This window comes from Anser brachyrhynchus (assembly GCF_964034855.1).
Source record: "Anser brachyrhynchus genome assembly, chromosome: 2".
NCBI lineage: Eukaryota > Metazoa > Chordata > Aves > Anseriformes > Anatidae > Anser > Anser brachyrhynchus.
In genome coordinates this window covers 125,047,096-125,070,344 of record NC_137695.1, presented here as the reverse complement: position 1 = coordinate 125,070,344, position 23,249 = coordinate 125,047,096, and the positions used below count along the sequence as shown (strand labels likewise).

At 42.7% G+C, this 23,249-nt stretch overlaps 1 protein-coding gene across 4 annotated transcripts; it reads right to left on the bottom strand.

Annotated features, from left to right (window-relative positions):
• Nucleotides 1-1,028: 1,028 nt before the first annotated feature.
• ADHFE1 (alcohol dehydrogenase iron containing 1) lies at nt 1,029-23,249 on the bottom strand. 4 transcript variants are annotated; one of them, XM_080581606.1, is made up of 16 exons: nt 22,608-23,249; nt 21,576-21,652; nt 21,021-21,058; nt 18,687-18,730; nt 18,463-18,516; nt 16,485-16,639; nt 16,132-16,328; nt 15,696-15,773; nt 14,487-14,592; nt 13,083-13,235; nt 11,848-11,946; nt 10,797-10,875; nt 10,554-10,650; nt 7,295-7,452; nt 3,537-3,665; nt 1,029-2,948 (listed from the first exon to the last, which is right to left on the bottom strand). In XM_080581606.1, the coding sequence occupies exons 5-15, from the start codon at nt 18,514-18,516 to the stop codon at nt 3,582-3,584; spliced, it is 1,260 nt and encodes a 419-aa protein (XP_080437732.1). In that variant the 5' UTR covers nt 18,687-18,730; nt 21,021-21,058; nt 21,576-21,652; nt 22,608-23,249; the 3' UTR covers nt 1,029-2,948; nt 3,537-3,581. The 4 variants fall into 4 exon arrangements, with proteins under 4 accessions (XP_080437732.1, XP_080437730.1, XP_080437733.1 ...); XM_080581604.1 differs by lacking the exons at nt 21,576-21,652; nt 22,608-23,249 and adding an exon at nt 21,312-21,536; XM_080581605.1 differs by lacking the exons at nt 1,029-2,948; nt 3,537-3,665; nt 21,576-21,652; nt 22,608-23,249 and adding exons at nt 3,672-6,838; nt 21,312-21,542.

The window sequence follows — 23,249 nt, the reverse complement described above, 5'->3', positions numbered from 1 at the left end:
GGCAGGGGGGTTGGACCCGATGATCTTTCGAGGTCCCTTCCAACCCCTACAGTTCTGTGATTCTGTGAAATGGGAAGAGGCAAGGGAAAAGAGGGGCTGGACTAACTGCTGTATGAGCTGCCCCCATTTCTGCTGGTGCCAAGCAGCCACCCTGTGAGCTCCGAGTACACTGGTTTTCCATTTTGTAGTCCAGGTAAAACTACCTGCTGTTAAACTGTCTTCACCAGCACTACACATGCACTTGCTCACACTGGCTCCCAAAAGCCAGCCTTATCCCAGCAGAGGGACCGACTGAGTAACCGAATGGGCCAGGGCTCAGTCTGTGTATGTCTGCACAGAGCTCTGGGAATCCAGGACTACGGCACAGAAGTGGCAGATCGATGTCTACAGCAAGAATCTGACCGGTTTGCTAGCATAAACATGACGACTCCTACTTTAATAAAAAGGAGTCCCTGGAGTCTCCTCAAACCATTCTTCTGTCATGACTGAACAGCCCCTATGTACGCTTCCTCAAAACCTATTAAAAAAAACATGGTCTAGATAAACTTGGCATTTGTTCTTCATATAAAGACTGACAAATCCCTTTATGTAGTTATAAGGCAGAAAGTAAGACTGACTCCTCAAGGAAGGGGAGGAAATCAATCACACCCTAGCGCTAACAAGTAAGCCATACAAGGATTGTAGTGCTGTCATGAAATATGTAATGTTTCTTAAAACTACGTATTGACGATGCAGAGTAAGGTGTACAGAAAGCTTCTTCAAGGTTCGGAGAAGTGCAGTGCAGCAGTTGGGCTGCTTTTATTTCTGAAACTTCTCTAACATTCATCTCAGTTGTTACCCCCAGTGCAATGGCTTTGCGTACTGCTAAGTACACCAAGAAAACATCTTGGCTGGAAGAGTCACTACGCACTGCGAAGCTGACGAATGCTTATCCTCTCTGGATGGTTTTGGTTTGTACTTTAAAAGATTGAAGTTAACACGACAGAGTTTTAAATGCTGCTGTCAAAGACTTCCAAACAAGCTTGTGGTTATGGCAAGTACAATACTATTTATTATTTGGATTTCAGTATCATCTCAAGGTGGTAACAGATGCATCACGGAGGCCTTTAGTAACAGGGCAGTAACAAGTCACGCATGGAACAAGTCGCTCAGACATGCCCAGCCACCACGATTTCACCCCCCTTCCTCCCCTCAAACACCACGTTCACATACACAAAACAGACATGTTCAAAGATACAGGTATATTTCGACTAGAAATCGACTAGATTTCTCAGTACAGAATAGTTTAGTTAGATAATACACACACACACAAACCCTTATTCAGCTGTGAATGAAACTACCAATGCTCAGAATAGGACAGGAGCCAGGACATGACTCCTTGTCAAACCATCATTATTCGAAAGACAGCTCTGCAGGGTGGCTTGAACTCCTTTGATTTTGCTCAGAAAACTGCCAGGAAAAGAAATGTCCCCCTCTTACAGTACCAGGTGCTTAAGCTGGGTTAGGTGTAGTATCAGAGCCTTTGTCTCATCCACAAAGCATGGAGAAAACCTATTACATCAGAACGGGTTGTAAGGCTTAGTTTAGAAATTAGCAAGAGCTCTGGGTTACCCGAGTATATGAAGTTTAGTGTGAGGTTCTATCAGCTGAAAATGCAGCCTGCTAGTAACTGCCACAGCAGCATAAACAGCAAATAAAAAGTGTGCTGGAGTGAAATATCCTACATTCCTAAGCAGCCCATCAAAGTGCTCTGGTGCAGTAATGAAACCCATGTGCTGCTCAGTTCCCCAGAACTTTCCAAACGCAGCACTGCTGCCATGAATTAGGCTCCTAGAAAAAAAATATCTCTCTTCAGGATTGCTGCCACAGTCTGGAGAAAGGTAGGAGCGAAAAGATGAAACAGAGCAAAATATTATACACAAAAGGGTTTGACAAGAAGTTTTTTTTCCCCAAATATGGCAACTTTGCATAATAAAATAAAATGAATCTCTCACCCCTTGCTATTATGAAGGCGCTCTTCATGATAGAGGTTCCTCTGGGCAATTTCAGCACAGGACAAGATTAAGGACATGGAAAATAGATGTGCTTTCCAGAACAGGCTGAGGCATTTTGGCAGTGCAGTCCCTATGGCCACCAAACCCACTCTATGGTAAAGAAGAAAATCTCTGGTATCCAATCAGTATTCATCCACCTGCTTCAATTTAACATTAAACCAGACCCAATGCCAGCATCTGGGACACATCTGTATTTTTAGATAGATCTTTTTAGATTCCAGGTTAGCATTAATCTTATCAGACCAACACAAAAGCACAAAGGTGTGCATACAGAGCCTTCTGCTTCGGCTGGGTGACTGCAGAACTGCTCCCTTCCCAGCAGGTTACGGGGTTCTTCTTGCATTTGTCTTGTGCTGTGCTCACTGCATGAATCTGGTGCTGAAAGGGTCCAACATGAAGCAGAATCTGATTTAAATGAACTGCACACGCAAACGTGTGCACTTTTTTTAAAAAAAAAAGAAAGAAAAATAGTATTAAAATTTTAGTTTCATTTCTCCCTTTCCCACTTCCCCTTCTCAGTTGACAGTCGACCAGCTGGTTAACTGCTCCGAACGTGCACACTCATTCCCACGTCTAACCAGCCCTCCCAGCGGGGCACAGCGCAGCCATATGCTACACCACCACTTTTTCATACTGAACCACAGCCTACTGCCACTTCATGAGGCTGGCGGCTGCGCTCGGAGCGACAGCACCTGCAGGAGTTCAGCAGAAGCGATCACTTCACACATGTAGTTGATAGCTTCCTTCCACAGAACACAGCAGGAAAAGGGAGCAGTTTTCTCCATGGAGACAAAATGACCGTGATGGATGATATGTTGCTGTTACGTGGTTCCTGTTGAGGGTGCAACCATGCTTTACTCTGGTTTGCTCCTCCTATGAATACTTCATATATACCTTGAAAGGAAAGACAAATATTGGAAAAAACATTTCAAAAATTTAACCTAAAGCAAAACCTCAGAAAGCCTTGTCCAAACATAGGTTCTTTTGTTTTGTTTGTTTTTTAATCAAACAACAACAAACGACCTCCCTTCAATAGCCTTCTTTGTGAAGCAAGAGGGTAAGAAGATGACAAAGTGGAATACAATACAGCAGATTGACATTTTCCACAAGGGAACTCCCCCTCCCTAATTAAAAATGACCCCAGCTATTTCTTAAATAGCAAGACTTATTAACAAAATCATAAACAATTTAAACAAAAAGCACGTTTTGTAAAATGCCCTGCAAAAAACAGTTTTCACTTTTGACCATCTCTAAAGCACCAGCAAGCCTTCAGTAAAGCTAGATGTCTGATTCAGCTTTCATGCAAGTAATACTACTGGCTACTGAGCAAGGAAAAACACAATCAAGTCTTCACTTCAAAGTACTGTTAGTTAACGATGAATTACTTGATCTTTTGGCAGTGCACAATGGAACAGAAGTGGAGGACACCCAAGTTCTTCCATTCCCTAAACAAATTCAACCCCGCTCTCTGTAAGAAATTACCTTTGTGTTATAAAAGGGCACACTTTTCTGAGCAAAATGTTTAAGCTAATAAAGCTTCATGGAAGCCTCAAAGAGGGCAGATAAGTCTTCTTCTGTTTGGGGACGTGGTGACAGTTTAGTCACTCTCTCCTGCAAGATCAAAGAAAAACCAGATTAGAGAAGGTTGCCAATAAATTGAATCAAAGAGCAGCTAACTGTGCAGCTCAACTGCGTGCTAATGTCCTTCACAGAGAATAACAAGGTTTTGCAAATAAGTAATCAAGTCATTAAGGTTGAAGCATCATCAACTGTACTGTACTTTCAATAATATACTAGCTGAAACAGCTTATAATTAAACACACAGAAGGAAGATTAAAAAGCTGTTCACTTGCAAAGTCGAGTACTTCAAACATGGGTCTTGCCAGACACAGATGTAGGTACGCTGGGGGTAGCGTTCTGGGAATACAGTCCGTTTTAAATTCATTTGCCAGCATTGGAACTAGGAACATAATTTTTAGGCACTGAGATTTTCAAAATACAACATCTCTCAAAGGCCGGGAAGCCCAGTAGATGGGGAGAATAAACAGTGTGTGCAGCTCAGGCTCCAGAGAAGAGACACACCAAAGCAAGGTAGTGAAGCTGCTTGATATATAGCTGGACGCCGTGGAGCAAGAACAGAAAATAATTAGGTTTGGTTTTAATCTGGCCTGTGATTCACCAGAGTTTTCAGATGTGTAAGTCCCACTGACTGAAATGAAACTCAGCTGTACGCCTCACCGTTCTGTTTGACAGAAATAACTACAGAGGCAGGGACTGCAATTGCGAAAAGCCCCCACGCTGTTCAGGGTGGGGAGCTGTGATTGTGTACGGATTCAGTTATTGCAGAAATATGACATGGCTCCACTTAGCTGAAACAGCCTAACATGAATGCACCTGTAGTGTTACGATCAGTAACTTCATGCTTTCAACAACCAACAAATTCACCATTTACTGAAGTATTGGGGAGATTTACAAACACCTGCAAAGACAGATGCCCACACTGGGAACGCACTGTGCCTCGGCAAAGCAGCCTCTACGTGACTGCTGTTACTTTGGCAAGACAGCTTCCCCTCCTACAACCTGTTTCTACATCTCCCTGGTGGACGAGGCTGTCCCTGTAAACGCTCTGATCTGTTTTTCCCTTTTTTCCACCTGTGAGACAGCGGACGTCATTTGCTACCGAGCTTGCCTCGCACACCGGGTCGGACGCCAGGGAGGGAGTGCCTCCAGCCCCCAGCATCTGGAGGAGGCTCAGCAAAAGCAAAAGGCAGAGCTCACACCGCTGCCGCAGCTGCTCCGCTCCCCCCTGCGCCCACAGGGCTGTGATTTGCCGAGCAGCCGGATGTGGCCGCAAAGCGAGAGCACCAGGCTGTGAAGTTCATCTGTGGATATCGGGCGGGCACGGAGAGGAAGTCACCTCAGAGACATTCACAGTTCATAACCAGCACGATTAGCACGGCCTGCCGTGAGTCCGAGAAGCGCAGCTTTGTGCAGACAGCTTCGTGTGCAATAGGGACTTTGCAGGTACCAGCTGCAACAACTGAATGAAACCTTTCCCCATCTCTGATCAGCACGGCTGTGCACACAGATCCAGCCAAGGAAATGGCTCAGATTCTTCTGTGCAGTTTTGAAAACAAATGGAGAATTCAAACAGCACCAGGACAAAAAAAGTGTGTTGCTTTTTTCAGACTCGCAATACACGAAACTCAGAGCTCAAACACTCAGTAAATAATTCATCAGGCTTAAACCAGGACGCTTTGGGCCAAACTGCAGTTTTGCAACCCTGTGTTACCTGTAAAGTCCCACGGGGTGGCGGGGGACGACCACCACCCTGACAGACCACAGCATTTCCCAGCAACAGCAGCAGGATGCTCCCTCCACACGGCAGCTCGACACAGAGGCACCAGCGCTGCCCCCACACAAGCCTGCTGTTATGTGCTGATGCCCAGACAGCAAGGCCCTGGCTCCTCCGGTCTGACTCAGTGAGGCCTGGTGTAATGCCAAGGATGAGCAACTCTGTGCTCATCGGTGCTTCAGCCACACTGCGACTGCCTCTGGTACGGTGGCAGGGGGTGGGTGGGCTGGAGAGCCGGCCTGCTGCCATCGCTCATTGTCAGCCTTCCTCATCTCCCCCCTGAAACCCACGCAGGGCCAGCCACCTTTTTGGCCTTGGGACATGATCTTTGCTAGACCCATTACTCGGTTGTGAATAGAATCAATTTCAACAGACTCATTTACAAAGGAAACCAAAATCCTATTCTAACTTCAGGTACGAAGGTTTGTCCCAGCATAGCTCCAACCCTGCAGCGTGACGTACACCTTGCTGATTTATTGTATTAGCAGCATCAGCCTGCAGCACACGGCCTTGCCGACACGAATGGGTGGCTGCTGTGTTCTGAAGAAAACTTACTGAAAGTTGAAAAGAACATAAATATATCAAAGGCTGACCTGTATGGACTACCTCTGTAGGTAATGGACTGTTAAGGAATACGAATACGTTCCCAGTATGGTACATCTCATGTACAAAATGAGGTTTGAGAAACTACCAAGTCATCTCATTTTACGCAGTACAATTAATCACCAATGCAGTGAGATGACAGTAAATGAATTAAAAGTCCATTTGAGATAAGCTAACAAAAAAAACAACCAACAAATAAAACCTTCAATGTCTAGCTAAAGAAACTTCCCCCCCTCTTAGCTACACAAAACATGCCTTCAATGAGATGTTGTGCTTGTGTTGCCCCAAAATAAATGTTTTAAAGAGAACATTCTATGAAAACAAACCTCCAAAATGCCCCATAACAATTTCTGTGCATAACCTATTTGATGCATACTCTGACACTACTTCGTCCTGGCTTTACCACTTGATCCCAAGTAGTTGCATTTTGGGTCTCATTTTCTCAGGTGTAAAATAGGAATATTATTATTTACCTTCTATTGTAAGTAGCTCTGAGATTTATCCACGAGAACTAGACATGATAAGAGATACTGCTGTAAGAAGTGATTAACTTTTCAGCCTGCAAAATTTTAATTTTCACCATATTGTTTATTTCCCTTGCTATTTGGTGGAAATAAATCCTGAATAGACAGAGCACTCCATAGCACATGAATTGAGCTGTCTTTTTACAAGGAAGACACCGGATTTTGCTTTTGGTGTGGCGTGTTGCTTTTTGCAGTGTCTTTGTGAGCGCTGAAACAATAAAGGGTATTACAAGTTTAAACTACACCGTCCCAGGGGACCTTATTTCAAATTCTGATGGGGGTCAATGGAACAAAAAAGCCATCTGTGGAAAAAAAATGCAACTTCTCAGTATGGAAAAGTTTATTGCAAAGTCAGCTTCACCATTCTCACCAAATAGTGCTTGGTATTAAGGCTTTATCTTTAACCCATCCTGCACGTACAACTAACAGAGATATTTAAGAGAAAACAGTTTATTCTACCAACATCAAAGCTCTGTGAAAACCATCCCCTTTTTTAAAAACTTGAAGCTTAAAAAATGCCCCCAACCTAGCCATTCTTTCTGGACCCATGCAAAGAACAGACTGCAGCATGCACGCCATCTCACTGAAAATAAAAACTTAAACCGTGTAGCGAGAAGAACAGTTGACTATACCTTACTTTCTCCATTGTGTTTTCATGTAGGACTATAAATACCATTTGCTTGAAAAGAAAGCCTCCTGTTCTTTAAAAAATCTGCTCGATTTTATTCGACAAGGAAAACTTTTACTTTCTGTCTTACCTGAGGCAGAGTGCCTTTGACTAATGCAGGGATGTCTGCTTTAGAATAACCAATTGCAGCTAAGCCATCATCAACATTCAGATCAAATAGGAATTTCCGGAGCGTGTCTGCCAAAATAAACCCCGCATCTTTGATTCTGGCAGTGCGGATGTCAGCTCCTAAAATAAGACATAATGCCTTGACTGTAGGGTGGAGAGAGAGGAGGAAGCCTGTTCTGGACTTAATTTAATCATAATATCAGCTGAATACATATCCATACATAACAGTCACTGCCCTAAAAGCAACATGAAGTAAAAAGAGGAATCAGTCTTCATTTTACAGTTGGGGTAATTTGTAAAAGGTAAAATAAAACAAGATCAGGAGAAGCAGGTAACCACTGCCAGAAATACTAACTGCCACATGGAGTTAACTTCCTCTCCCTCTGTGCTTCCAGGGAGAAGCACTTCTCAGTCTGACTAACTGCTGGGAGGAAAGAAGCTAACACATGAACGTCAGTGTTAGTTATTTTTTATGGACAGCGTGCCAGATGCTACCTTTATTTTAAGGCCTTGAGTTTGCTGACATCTAGAGGACACGGAAACCAGTGACCAAATAATTTTCTACTTACACTGTTTAAATACACGTTCAAAGAGAGGACTAGAGTGCAGAGGCTGAGAAAGACAGGAGCTGGCAGGGCAGTGGTTTAGTGGGTTAAATAAATCCTACCGTTAATTCTGTCTGAATATGTGCTTGCTTGTGTAGGACAATGCAGAACTGAAGAGGAGGAATTGGTATCTTTGAAACGTCCACTGAACAGCAATGAAAGCTTCAATATAAAATGAAAGATTATCAGTATTCCTTACAGAATAGCTTGCTCCTCCTTCCTCAATGAATGGTCAAGACTTTATTAAAAAAAAAATAAAAAAACCTGCACATCCATATAGAAGATGAAGCTTCCTCCCTGTGATTGCTCTGCAAAGCAAGCTGAGCCAAATTTGTTCTCTGCATAACCTCAGTGATGTTACACAAGAACTATGCTGGGCCCAAGAACCATACTGAGAGATGAGTAAGAGCACAACACAGCTACGGGAGAAATATTTTCTGTGATCCTCCTGCGGTTCAGCGTAGCATGCACGGGTGACTAAGCAAACAGGAGACCAACAAACTCATTTGAGGAGCTCGGATATTTGGGTAGTAAGAGGGGCAGTACTGTGGCAGAGACTGTCAGGGAGCAACTGATAAATAACACGACCGAGTACTGTATGCAGACTGATGCTGTGGGGGATTATGACATGCTACCTGAGTTTAATTGTAGAAGAGTAAGTGGGACATAAAGGTGATCCAGTATCTTCAGATAGTAAAGTGAAAAGGGAAAGGGAGTGGGGGAAAAAAAAAGGACAAAAAAGGTTCTGTTACTTTCTTTTTGCTCAGCCTAAAGGACAAATTAGTCACGGATTGCACTCAGAACATTTCTGGCCACACACACACCTATTTCAACTGTTAAAGAATCCGAGGAGGTATTAAGCTTTTTCTGGCTGTACCCAAATTCACAGCTGTACATACACACAACATAACTATTTAGTAATCTTCTCCACATTATAAAATAGCTCCTCAGTCACTGCATCTGGCAACATGACAGCTTTGAATCAGCTACTGGAGTCAGTTGGATTCCAGACTTGAATCAAGAGCAAACACCCCAGGTGGGAATTAATAAGTTCATTTCCATGTGACACCTTTTCAGCAGGGACACTTTATAGCAAGGCAGACACTAACATAGCTTAAATTTCTATTGAGAATATTAATGGAGCTTTTAGAAGCAGAATTTATGGCAGCTGTTCAAACCACAAAACCTAAAGGTACTACTTTTCAACAACGAGTTTTAAAATCAGGGAGCCAGAGATTAAACTCTCCGATATGCTATGCAGGCCAGTTATCTGACGACAGCCTACTTTCTGTGAGCTGTATGCTATTGCTGCAGGAACACAGACATTTTGTAGCTTAGTCTATCTCTCCAGCTAGGTTGTGTTCTGTTTGTGACCACAGGCAGGACTGCAGGAGGACGGCTGAACAAATCTCAAAACCAAAAATAATAAAATAATCCGAACTCTCCCCCAATCTATTTTTTTCCTGAGCATGTTGTTTTACATCCTCTGCAGTACAACTGTGACATTTTCACTGTCTATACAGGAGTCTTTGCTGAAAAGCACAGCGCTTTCAGACCACATACACAGGGAAGCCATACACGTGGCTGGACTGCTGTGACTTGCAGGCAGAAGGCTGACCATACAAGGGATTGAGTACAAATTTTCCAAATACCAGGAGAGTTGCTCTACCCACTTGCTCTCTGCTGTCTACGCTGCTGTGCACGTGACTGTGATTGCTCACTCCTCAAGATAGAGAGCACGGGTATTAGCGGCAGTTTAGCTGCAACACGGAATCGAGTGCAGGCAGAAAAGCTGGCCTTAGATATAAATAAATCAGCCCACAGGAGAGCCATGCTGTCACAGCTAGACTGCTAACAGCTCCAGGACTACGTCACTGAGAGCTAGTTTGCTATACATAGCCGTGCTGGGGGTGCAGTAGGATGTATCCTATCTCCAGGACATCTTCCAGCAAAGGGCTGCACAGATTCACAAGCCACTGTACGAAATGGTAATCTTTGAACGTGTTGTCAGCTTGCAGCACGTACTTTCATTCTGGTAAGGAGCAGAAAAGGCTGCTTCTGAGCCATCGCAGATGTGTCCACGGAACAGCTACTCTGCTTTCCCTTGGTATCAGCCACTGAGAAATTCCATCACCTACAGATTATCTAATCCACTATTTTAAGCCTACATTAGAAGGACGGAAAGCCACAGTTATTGTTTGCCTTGGAAAAGGGGCAGGAGTGATCCAGAACATCACTCTGTCCTAATTCATTGCAACAGCAGGGGATTTGTTAGGCGAAATGCTTTCTTTCTGCAAACAGATGCAACTGAGCATTGGTTTATTTTATGGTATCCGCTTTAAAGTAACATCGCTCCACAAAGCACCAAGAGATTTTAATCACAGTTACGCTCTCCTGATTTGTAAGGTATTTAGTTAATTTCATCTTTCCAGTTTTCTAGTCAAGAAGCACAATTCTCCAGCTTGCTTCTTTAATTACATAGTCTTTTTTAACTATTTTTTTAAAATTTAAAACCTCTGCAACAACTATGATTGCTTCCACACGTTTCTTCCCCTCCCCAAAAGACATTTTGGAACAAATTCAGTATACATGAGCAATATTCATAGAGATTCCTACCTAGTATCTCTGCAGCTTCCAAGTGCCGCTCAGGATGTACCTGTGCTGTGAAAGCAAACACTGCTGGGGATGTCAGCACCACAGAAAGGCCATGTGGCTGGAAAAAAACAGACAAACAAACAAAAAAAAAAACACATTAACAGCACATCTACTTGTAACTTCAATGTGCTTTAATGCTCAGCAATGTGAGAGAACAGAGAACTGAGGCGTATGATAGGGAAACAAAGATAAACCAAGTTTTACCACTAAAGAGTGATCCACGTTATAATCCTTTGGTTTATAAGTTTTCACCAAACCAGAAATAGGGTAGGACATTCCATGGCTGGAACAGAGAGTAAAGAGAAAGTGGTTAGGGCAACTCGCCTGGTATTTGGAAAATGTGTGTTCGATCCCCTGTGTGGTCAGCCTTCTCTGGGCAAGTCTCTTGGATACAGAAACACAAAAAGTATTTAGGTACAGATACAGCACGGGTACTGGGGACAGACAACTCTCATCCTCTGCACATTAGTGACCTCGCTGTAAAAACAGCAAGAGTAAGCAGCTCCTTACTTCGAGAGTGTGAAGTTATATACTCTACTGACTGGACTGAAAGATGCTCCGATACTAAAGTAATGCAGACGTGCCAAAAACAACAAAATCTGCATTCCCACCTGATCACGCTGCATGAGAAAAATAAACAGTAATTTTAAAGTATAATTAAAGAGTGGATTTGCTCAAACAAAAGAAATGAAAGGAAGGTCTCTGAAGAGAATGACTGCTAATAACTTTCCCACATAATGCGGGCTTCAGCTTTGCTTTTCTGAGACTTTCACCCCTATGAAGATAGATTGGATTGTAATATGAATTACAGCTCATTTCAACCTGCTGAATGCCCACCCCACAGGCAGACTCACTGCCAATTGCCTTGGTTCAGGAATGGCACAAGATTACCTCAGTGCTGTCTGACTGCAGAACAGCTGGCACGGAATTCAACATTTTAACTGCCCTTGATGCTTCTTTTTCCAATTATGGTTTTTACTTGTATGGTCAAGGAAGGTAAAGAAGGCCACGTTTTGGAATTTTCATGGGATTTGATTTGAGTATCCCAGGCCAGAATACACAATCTTCATACACGTAAATGCCAAGAGCCTATTAATTTCTCACAACATATGGCCCTCCCTGTGTTAAGGGGCAACGCAGGTCAGGCTACACTGTCCTGTACCCAGGAAAGGAGTCAGCAATGCCTTTGACAATCCGAAACAAGCACTGGGCTAGAGGCTGACCTCAGAAGGGATTAACATTTTCCTGTACTCACCAGAGATGAACACCAGCGTTGCCAAAGCCAATACCAGCAAAAGCACTTGCTAGGTGCATGTTGGCTCTTGCTTCACGGTCTTCAGGGTTTCTGATGGCTCTGCACAGCACGGAGACAACAGTACCAGCAAATTCACGATGGAGAAGGGAGAAGGGAGAACAACTTTTTAGTTGGGCAGATAATGATAGGACAAGGGATAACAGCTTTAAACTAAAAGAGGGGAGGTTTAGATTAGAGGTTAGGAGGAAATTCTTCACTGAGGGTGGTGAGGCACTGGCACAGGATGCCCAGAGAAGCCGTGGATGCCCCATCCCTGGAGGTGTTCAAGGCCAGGCTGGATGGGGCTTTGAGCAGCCTGGTCTGGTGGGAGGTGTCCCTACTAATTCTACTAATGAGCTTTGGCAACCTCACAAGCAGATCCTAGATCCCTCCAGCACACATTGAGATTCATGAGAAAGCTGGTCTGAACCCCCCCCACCCGTGTAGGAAGAGGATAGGCTGGGCTTCCTTGCCGTCCTGCACGTCAGGCTGCTTATGTAGTTTTACAACATGGAGAAAAAGTCTCAGGAACGGATTCCACAGAACAACAAAAAAAACTACTTGGACTGGCTAGGTACTGTAAAAAGTCTTTAAGAAAGTAATATATTGATCTTTAACATAAATGCACATGGTATACAAAACCTGTATACAGACAAAAACGTAACTGGTAAGGATCAAAGTCAACTCCCAGTTAAGCCAAAACTTAATCTAAATTGAAAGTCTTCTAAGTATTAACTAGTTTTCAGCAAAAGTATAACTTCACACATCTTTAAGTGATTGTGGTCATCTTCTTGATGGAGCTATTTGCATATTTGTTTGCAATGAAAGACACAGAAATGACACCAGCAATATTTCATTCAATTTGTTGCATATTCCTCTTATACTGTCATAGAAAGACCATTCTTCAAAAATATGAGTGCTGCTCCCATATTAACTGATCAGCTTGAAATTCTTTTAACTGAGGACTTCTAAAGTAGATCCACAGAGGCATTAAAAAGATACCTCTACAAGACAACCCAGTAATCCTAATCCTACTTTCAATTTTATTTGATAAACATTTTGTTTTATTCAAGAGAAATTCAGGGTAGAAAATGAAAGCTTAATGCATTGCTTCAACCTAAAACTCAGGTTCTAAGTTCTTTTGGGGCACTGAAGACTGACCATACTGGGAGGGGGGCGGCTGTTAAATATATTACCTTTTCAAATATTTAGCCACAATGCGCAGAGCATGAAGAGCCCAGATGTCGCTGATGGGGTTGCTGCCTTGGTAAGCTGGCCTGTTGATTGGATTGGAAGGGCAGGGACTGCGCATCTTGTAAGGAAGAGCGGTGTATGACTCGAGAGCATGGCTAAAAGAAAGATGAAAAATGAATTATTTAAGTGGGAGAGCTCCAATTTGCTGCTCTGCTATCCTTTGAGTAAAGGTTCTCCTTATTTACTTCTGGTGTTTAGCCAAAAAGAGAAACACAATCTCATAGGCAACTGGGAGAATGCTGGGGGGACACCTCCAGAGCGCTTAGCTCTCCAACAGACACACAGAATGCCACAATCCAACATGCCACATCTCCAACAGCCACAATCTATCATGCCATGCCTAAAATTAGGTTGGATGAATTGGCATTTTGGTCTGCAATGCTTTTCAACGAAGAGCACTGTGCATCTGCAATGGGTGCGTTTCTTCTCCGTAGGACAGGAACCTTAAGAGGCTCTAGCACTAGATGCACAGTAAGACACCCTCCTTTTAAAAGTATGGACCTTTCAAAAGTTATGAGTGGGATATTCAAGCTAAGTGGAAGTGCCAACAACCTTATCTCCCAGATACTCACAAACCTGGCTACATAGAGCAGGAGCACTGCCTACACTGCTATGCTTTGATGTTTGTCCACAAACCATTTTCATTTATAAACAAATGTCTAAATTCCATTACAAACATTGTGTTTCAGAATAATTCACCAAGCTTGAGAAACTGCACAGTTTCATTATGCATCTACTACTCTAACACACACAGCACCCAGAAGGAAAGCAAGCTCTGGCCCTCAGAATAGAAATTTCCATGCATTTTGTGCAGGTAAAAGCTGTAGGTTAAAGCTGAAAATTTTGTGCCAAGTGAAAAACACATTAAAAGAGAGGTACTGAAGATGGTCGTATTTGGGCTAAAACCTGTCAGCAGCCCACAGGTCTTCAAAAGGTTTGTTTGACAGATCATGGCTTTTATTAGAAAATCCTTGTCCTCTATTCCCTGCCATGGCTGACAACTGTGATAAATGCTGTCACAGTTGTGATTAATCATCTACTTGATCTCTCAAAAAAAGGACACCCGGACTCTCTTCCCTGACAGCAACCATTTTGGAAGCAAATGATTTCTCCAGTTCTGCAAGAACATTAAAATGTCTGCAAATGAGTGATTTTTGCCCATGCTTTCTGAGGGAGGTAATGCAATTAAGTAAGAGGAATGTAGAACAGAGATCACCTTAACAAGAACAGGAGAGGAGGAGAAAAGATTGTTTTCTACTCCTAAAATATATTTTTTTCTACAGTCATTATAGTAAAAATGCAAGAACTATAATAAAATCAAGCAGTAGCCTACACAGAGAACTCACCAAAGCACATCAAAGCCACTGTTGGCCACTATTCGCTCTGGCATAGACAGCGTATGTAAAGGATCAATGATGCCCAGTGTTGGCTTAATGGCTCTTGAAGCAATACCTGCAAAATATGGGAAGAAAATGAGTTTAATTTTTTCTGCAACAAAATTGGACAGCAAAAGCCTAATGTTCAATAGGTAAGGAACACAAATGATTTGAAAATAGGAAGAGAACTGCAAAGGGAGAGAAGGGATAGTAAGTATCTATGAATCTAACTCTTATTGATGAAGTCCCTGTAACAGAATTTTTGGATTTGAGACTGTTGGCCTGGAGTGAATTCCACCAGACCACGTTCTCCCTCTGGCTGTCACTCCCCCCGAGCAGCCTGCCTTTCAAAATGTCTGTGCTGAATGGCATTTGCAACGCCATTCTTAAATTTGCATCTCGTGCGGACACCTCTGTGAATCAGAGGACAAGAGTGGTTTGTTTCTACAACAAATTACTGTTGCTAATTGCTGTCTTCAGCATCTGTAACAACTGTGCCTTCATACGTGGTTAAGGTGGCACAGATGTAGCCTTGAGAGAGAGAGATACAGACAGACAGATTGACTATATAGAGACCACAAAACTCTGAGCTACAGTCACAACTACCGTAGACTGCATAACATATAAAATCCACCCAATCAGAAGTAAAACCTCAAAATAGCTATGAAGCTTAAGATGACATTTTAGCTGTAATCCTTATTGTCCAGGGATGAAAAGGTCAGAGGAAGACAGTGCCCCTCACTTGCACAGCATCTCAGGCCTGAGGTTTCAGAAGTCAGGAAAAGGAACATTTGGTTGCAATTACACAACAAAGAAACATAATTCTTAAAAACAGAAAGAAAAATACAGAGGAAATAAGGAACAGTTGGTTGACCCTGAATGTAAGTAGAAATTTCCTTTGCCATTAACATTTTCTGCCATTTAAGGACTTGAAAGATTTTAGTTTCCTGTTTTGCCTTCAAACTATAATCCACTATATTACATAGGCATTTCATTATGTTAATATGCTATAAATTTAATTTGAGGAGGAAACCTTTAAGCTCTTCAAATTTGTCTGTGGCAGTTGAGTCAAATGAATTGACATCTGCAATGGCACGCAGTATTCCTTTTTTCAGGGCAGGAAAATAATGAAGACATTGGGGGAAAAAAATATCTTGAATAGAAGACAAAAAATCTCACCAGTTTTTACTTTTAGTTCTTTGAAGTCAAAAATGGCAACACCAGTGGTTTCGCTTCCAGTTCCAGCTGTTGTGGGAACTTAAAAAGAAGAATGGGGATAATAACAAATAATAAGTAATATATAATAACACAAAATAAAGAAAAAACCAATAATAATGGCACCAGAAATACAGGATCTGGGAAATCTTGGAGGTATCCCTGATCCAAAGCCAACAGGTCAAAAGAAACAGTCCCTTTGACTGTTTTTCGCAGCAAAAGGAGTCCAACTTGGCTAAAAAAGAGAAACTAATGACAAAACCTGTGAAGTAAGCAGCAAACTTGCTGCCGAATACAACTAGAGGAAAAAAAAGCCCAAAAGAAAGGTGAAAAGGTCAGGGTAAACTCTGACTCTTCTCCTCCCGCCCCTCACTCCCTACACACACCTCTGCTGCTTTACCTGCAATGTGTGGCTTAAGGGGCACGGTGACAGGCTTCCCTTTCCCAATGGGAGCGTTGACATAATCCAAGAAGTCTGACGTGGGGCTGGAGGCGTACAGGTTGGCAGCTTTGCAGGTGTCTATTACAGACCCGCCTCCAACAGCAACATAAGCGTCAAACTCTCCCTTTTTAGCAAATTCAATGGCATGCAGGAAACTTGGAAAACAGGAAAAGCTTTTCAATCACTCAGGAGAAAAACAGCACATAGAGAAATTACTATTAAGACCAGTGTATAGGTCACAGGCAAAGAGGTGTTTATACAGCCATAGAGCCTGCGTGCCACTTTGAGAAATGTGCTGTCAGAAGCAGTACCTTTGGTCTGTCGGCTCCACCCGGACTTCATCATACATCTGAAAGTTTACACCATATTTTGCCAAGGAATTCAATACTGCATTTACAGGAGGGAGTTGGGAGAGGTTTTTATCTGTCATCAGACAAACTCTTTGAGCACCCAGATTCTTCAGGTCCTACAATAACAATTAAATTACAACACAAACAACTGGTGTAAAATCATATGCTTAACTATTTAAATTCTAATCCCAATCAACTGAATTATTTAATAAAAAAAGCTAAAAAGTTTTGTACTATAAGACTTCTGAAACAGTATCAGCTAAAGAAAAAAGAGGGTTCACACATACGTACAGGACGCAGACAATAGCATAAACTATAAAGCTGTCAAACGTCTATAGCTGAAGCCTTATAATAGAAGTGTATTGAGTTTACCTGGCGAGGGTTTGGTAGCAGGAGGGCTGCAGGGGCGGCCTCTGGGAGCAGAGCCCAGCAGCTGCCCCATGGCAGATCAGAGCCAGGGGACCTGTGCTGGAGCAGTTTGCTCCTGGGGGATGGACCCCGTGGTACGGAGCCATGTGGGAGCTGTTCTTGAAGAGCTGCTGCCTGTGGGCAGCCCCCGCAGGCTCAGTTCGGGAAGGACGGCATCCCGTGGGAGGGACCCCACGGGGAGCAGGGGCAGAGAGGGACCGTGAAGGAGCAGCGGAGATGAAGCGTCAGGGACTGACCGCAGCCCCCATTCCCTGCTCCCCTGCACTGCTCGGGGGAGGAGGTGGAAGAGGGTGGATGGGGGGAAGGTGTTTTTAATTTGCTTTTAGTTTCTCACTGCTCTAGTCTGTTAGTAAGTAATAGGCAATAAATTTCATTAATCTCCCTACACTGAAGTATGTTTTGCCCATGACAGTAATTGTTGAGCGATCTCCCTGTTCTTCAGCCCTTGAGCCCTTCCCATTGTATTTTCCCCCTTCTTCCTTTGAGGGGGGGGAGTGAGAGCACGGTTGTGGTGGAGTTTAGCTGCCCAGCAGGGTGAAACCACCACAAGCAGAAAACTAATGATAAAGATGTCAAGTGACAACCACGTGGAACTGCCTAAGACTGCATTAAAATGTAAAATATTTTTGGGCTATTTTTTTCCCCTACACAATTCCTGTGACATAAAAAGGCCTTTCCATATTAGGCCTTCCCTAGCTGCCTGCCAAAGCACAGCATTAATAACTAGAAAATGTAACACTGAATATTAATTTGTCGTTGAAAAAAAGAAAAATATTTAAAATAAGGTAGCAAAAAGAAGACAAATAATATTACATCCTAATCTTTGCTAAATTAATTGTTGTAATAGCTAAAGGTGTGATTTAAATAATCTCTGTATTGTTTAAAGGCAGAAGTTCTAACTTTTCATTTACTATCTGACCATTAATCTGCTTCACACATATGCAAATAAAGAGAACTATTAACTCCATAAATGCTAAGCAGCCACAAAACATACAAAAAAAAAGATAAAGGCAAACTAGAACAATGTACTCAGATGAATCACCCCACACTGCTGAAACACAAATTCCATGCCTTCACAGACCAAACTCAGAGCTCAACTAATATCCATCTAATTTAATGGAAAGTCTTTGATCCGTTTTAATAAGCGCTGGAAGAGACCTGATACTGAAAAAATCCTGTTGAGTCACTGTGATTCAAAATTTTTTGAATTCAATTCCCTATCAAGTATCGCTGCATAATCATAGCAAATCATCAATGATCTAATTATCCAGTGCTACATGTCATGCGGTCACTTACACCACAGCAACGCTGATGTAACACGCTTCTGTTCTGTACCCAACAGTATTTTCCAACCTTTTCACACTGCTGTGTACGACTAGACAGACAGCAAAGCAGCGGAGGTTCAGACACACTATATAAAAGCTTTCCTATTTTAAACAGATTGATAGCACCAGCAGTCCTTTAGAAAGTAAGTTTTCACCAGTGAGGGATTTACATTACAGAAGCTTACCATGCCAATCTCTTTAGTAACTCCTTCTCCATAGCGGATGTTTGAAACGGCCATCTGCAAAATAAAGAACACATTCTTCTGGAAAAAAATGAAGAAATGGCATCAAGTCCCAAACAGCCACAGTGGAACTTAAATATTTACTAATGTAAGCACTTGTTAGATGCCATATTTGAAAGAATGTATTACTTTGAAAAAAATCATATAAAGTTTATTATTAAATCTACCTCAAATGCATAGTCTGTATTTCCCAGGGTAGCATGTTCAGGAACTGGAATAAAAATTAAACAGTAAAATTAGGGAATAAAAAGTGACTTCATTCTCTATCACAATATTACAGATGACACATTTCTTTGCTTTTAAAATCACTAACACTTTTGCACAAGTCATCTTGGCTTGTCTGGGTAACACTTACCATTTTTGTCTTTAGTTGTTTGTGAGATTAAATGACCTAAATACTTATTTTGATTCGTGTGATTCAGCAAAAAATGGTGTTTTTTCCTTCATTCAGTAATTCTTTCCTATAAAAACTGAGTAAGTTAACAGGAAATTCGCATGAGAACTTACAGTGTATAAAAATATTTATGTATATACAATAAATACATAGAACTGAGTATCTGCAGAGCATGCAGGATACTCCATATCATTTGGGAGTTGTTACAAATGTGTAGAGGCTACATGATAACCTTCAGAACAACAAATTTTATGTCAAAAACAAGAGATATTCTCTATGTATCAGGATTGCAAACACCTTTTGTACATGTAAAAATAATTCTGGCAGGTGCTTATGCTGCTTTTTACTTCTGACTAGTCCTGAACTTGCAGGTGTATCCGAACTGCTTGCTTGAAAATTAAGAAACTACATGCATTGCTAATAACAAACAGGGCATTAACAAGAACTGATGATGCTATCAACTTTATTTAGTAGAAGAAAATACTTGTAAGGATAGTACTTCAGTCATATCTTCTCTTTGCCACGTCATTCTTGCATGAATTTTCACAGATCTCTAGTTCTTGCATATCCTGATTTTGTCACAAAGTGAAACAAACAGCATCAACTGAAACAGCCCATTCTTCTCCAAGAAAGGATCAGATGAGGCGTTCTGCTCTTCCTGCTGAAGTCATGCCTTCTGTCTGTTATATTAATTGAAAAAATGTGATTTGGATTCAGATCCAATGAGTGAAGCCATGATAATGAGTCTTACAGACACTCTGGGGTGCACTGAAGCACTGACCCACGACAGTAACAGATAGATGTATTAAAATCCTTTATGTGCTTTCTATTCAAGCCCAGGCCAGCTGCTATCAGCTCTTTCATTGCCATCTCTTGCCAGGCTGTACATGTTTGACCTCTCCTGGAGTCTGAGTCTGCTGTACACTCAGTCATTAATTTGACAGGCTAAAAACATGTCCAAGCGATTTACTCTCTTGCTTTCTGATGAAATAATAGGTGCCCTGCTGTTATTTTCTTGAGCCAAAATTAACTTACAGGAAGAATTTTACTGAGTTCAAAACCTGCATTATTTACTACAACACTGTCAAGAAACAGAATAAATGTTTTTTTGTTTGTTTTTTTTTTTTTTTTCTAACTGTTAAGCCAATTCCCATTATTTAGAGACCTACAGAACTACTATCATCTTGCTACTTTATACGATCAATTTCTGCTTAAAACTTATAGGGTATTCTTAATTAAGATTTCTAGTTACAGGGTCTTATTTTGAATTGACTGAGGAGGTCATCAAGCAGACGACCAGAAAAATGAGATTCGATTTCTCAGCTGTGCTATTGTTGTGCTGTATGATGGTCTTGAGCAAAATAAATATCTGAACATACATTAGATTTTCCACAGCTAAGATGGAAATGATAATTCTTTAAAAAGTGTCTTCAGTAAAGCAGATGAAACTAAGCCTCTCAAAACCACTCATTACTGAAATTATGGCCCTGAATACCCATTTTTATAGAAACTATCCTTATTGTATCTTTTAGGTACCTTTGCAGTATTAAGAATGAAACATGTGGGACGTATTAAAAGATTAAGAGCATCTGTAAACTATTCTGCTGGACACCCTACAGCCAAAGCAACCAGAAGCTCCTCCAAGGGCACCTCCGTCACCAGCAGAGCTCCTCTACTCACTCTCAAACCCTGACCAAAGCAAGCCACATCCTCTGGGCTGGCTGCACAAAAAGCCTGAGGAGATTCCACTCCCTGAGATAAAACGCCTTTGTGCATGGCCCCTTTTTATTCACAGCACTTCTGTTTCTTTTCTAGTGTAACAGATACATGTTTTTCCCCACAGATGCAGATGTGGAGATGGTTTGGGTGATGGCAGGACCAGCAGAAACCACCCCTGTCAGTGAGGGGAGGGAAGGCCAGGATGTGCTAGCTGTGGCTGATGGGGAGACAGGATCTCTCCAACAAAAATCTTTATTATTATGCCTTTATTATTGTGTTTATACACTTACAGTTGCAAAATAACAGGCTGCTTACCTTATGCTTTGAACTGTTTGCTACCTGGTACACGCTGCCCCTAACTATGTCAGAGACACGAATTAAGCCTTACCTCGGGAATACGTGTGGCAGTGACTCGGGCACCGACACCTAGATAAAAGAGAAGAGAAAAAAGTCAGGTTTAAAAGGCCAAACTCCGATGTTTCCCTGCCCGGGAGCCTCCCGCCCGCTCCCTCAGAACCCGCGGGCGGAGGCCGCCACCGTGCGGCCGCGGCGGGACCGAGCCTCGGGGGGCGAAGCGGCCCCACCAGCAGCCGGGCACCGGGGGGAGAGACCGGGGGAAGGCCGGGGCAAGCGGCGGGGCCGGGCGGGGAGGCCCCGTCGGGGCCCGTCCCCGACTCACGCGGCCCGCTGGAGCTGCCGCAGGAGGCGGGCGGCCCGCTCCCGCCCGGCCGCCATGGCTGCGGGGCCGGCGGGGGGGGCCGGGCCGGGCCGGGCCCTGCCCTGCTCCAGCCGCGGGGCCTGAAGGGGGGAGGTCTGCTCATCGCAGAGCACTTAAAAATGACGTCTGTCGGCGACAGTCAGGCCCGCAGAAACACGATTTCGGGTAATTCTTGTTTCCTGTAGGTGAAAATTATGTGAGGTACTGGCATAGAAATCGTGAAACCTGCGCGACACAGCTTCGGGCCGCACGCGTCAGAAGGACGAGATAACCCGGGGTCCACAGAGCTCTTGTGCCGGTCCCTGCATCAGAGAACAGAATTGCCTCAAGGACTGTATGCTTTAATAAACACAGGCTTCACACTGTCCTAATTCAGCTCCCTCAATGAATGCTCTTAAACATCTGGTGCGTAACTGCAACATTCAACTGATACTTGCTCTAAGAGCATCAGCAGATGAAAGGGACTTAAAAATTACATGGCAGACACTGAGCCAGTAAAGACTCTTGCTACAAGTGGCTGATGTTAGCACAGCCCTTCCAAACTCAGGCAAGCTCAGCTCCCTGCAGAGGTGGGGTGAAGTTGGTGCCCACGCAGCCAGTGCTAACTGCTTAAAAACCTGCACCCTCTCAAAGTTTTTAAATCTGTATACAGTCATGTTGGAGTTTCAGGAAGTGAGAGCACCCAGGAAGCTGTCTACATCTCTGTTCTGAGTACATAACCACTTCTGAAAATTTAGTCTTTCCAGAATTTTAATGAAGAAATCCTTAGGTTCGGAAAGCTCACCACTAACACAGCAGCACGAAATACTTAACGGGAAGTCAGGGGGTGGAGAGAAAACAGTGCCATCTAGTTGAGCAGGTACAAGACGTCCCATGGAAATGCCAGGAAAATTGGAGGTCTGGAACATTTCCTGCCATTTCCAAGTGCTTTTTGCACTGCTATGCCTAGCTACTTTTGCTGAACACCTGATTTCTGTGTGCTGTGTCCATGTGAGCTACAGGATGCATGGGAGGTGAAGAATGCATCCTTTGCAAAGTTGATAGATTCAGCACAGTACTTGATCCATTAATGCCACTCAAATTCCTCCAGCACTTACTCCTTCTGTCCTCCTCAGTAGTCTTAACACATGGAGCTTTACTTTTTTTTTTTTTTGTCATGTTGCCATCTTACTGAACTTCTAGAGAATGAGAAAATAATTGCTTATTATCTAGCTTTTTCAAAAACCTTGCAGCAAAATGGAATTATTAACAACTTACAAGTTTACCACTTGAAAGCTTGAAAACTTCATCTACTTGAGATTACTGGAACTCATTTTACTCCCCCTCATGCCAGAAGGGCTCCATAAAATGTCTTCCTTCTTGGAGCTAGGCCACATACTGGGACAACAAGTTTTATTTTTTAGTTCAAATGTATGGGAGACACTACAAAGTTCAAGAGAAACGGAAGTCCTAGATAATTTCTAGTAAATGATCTGTTTGGTAAAGAAAAACAGAAGGAAAAATAAAGAAAAAAACTAGTGAAACTAAATAAAAACTATTTTTATAAAATGATCTATTACTATTAAAGCTAATAGATGTAGGAATTTATAAGGTTTTAGCCTATTATTCAAAAAGTAGGACTTTTTTAATAAACAGAACTCTATGAAGTCTCTGCAATTTCTTAGGCTCCACAATGAGTCTTCCAGGAAGTTTTCATGTTCCTCTTGTAAGTGAGCCTGAATACGAGTTGAGCAGCAGTTCCCTTACAGAGCAAGAGCTCCTGCTGGGCCACTTACCCAGAATGGAGAGCTTTGTCTTTTAACTGTACCTGTCTGCACACACCATTCCTCAATCACAACACGGGTTACAGCCCTGCAGCTGGGCCCACCCCCCACCCTAGCTAGCTGAAGGCTCTCCCTG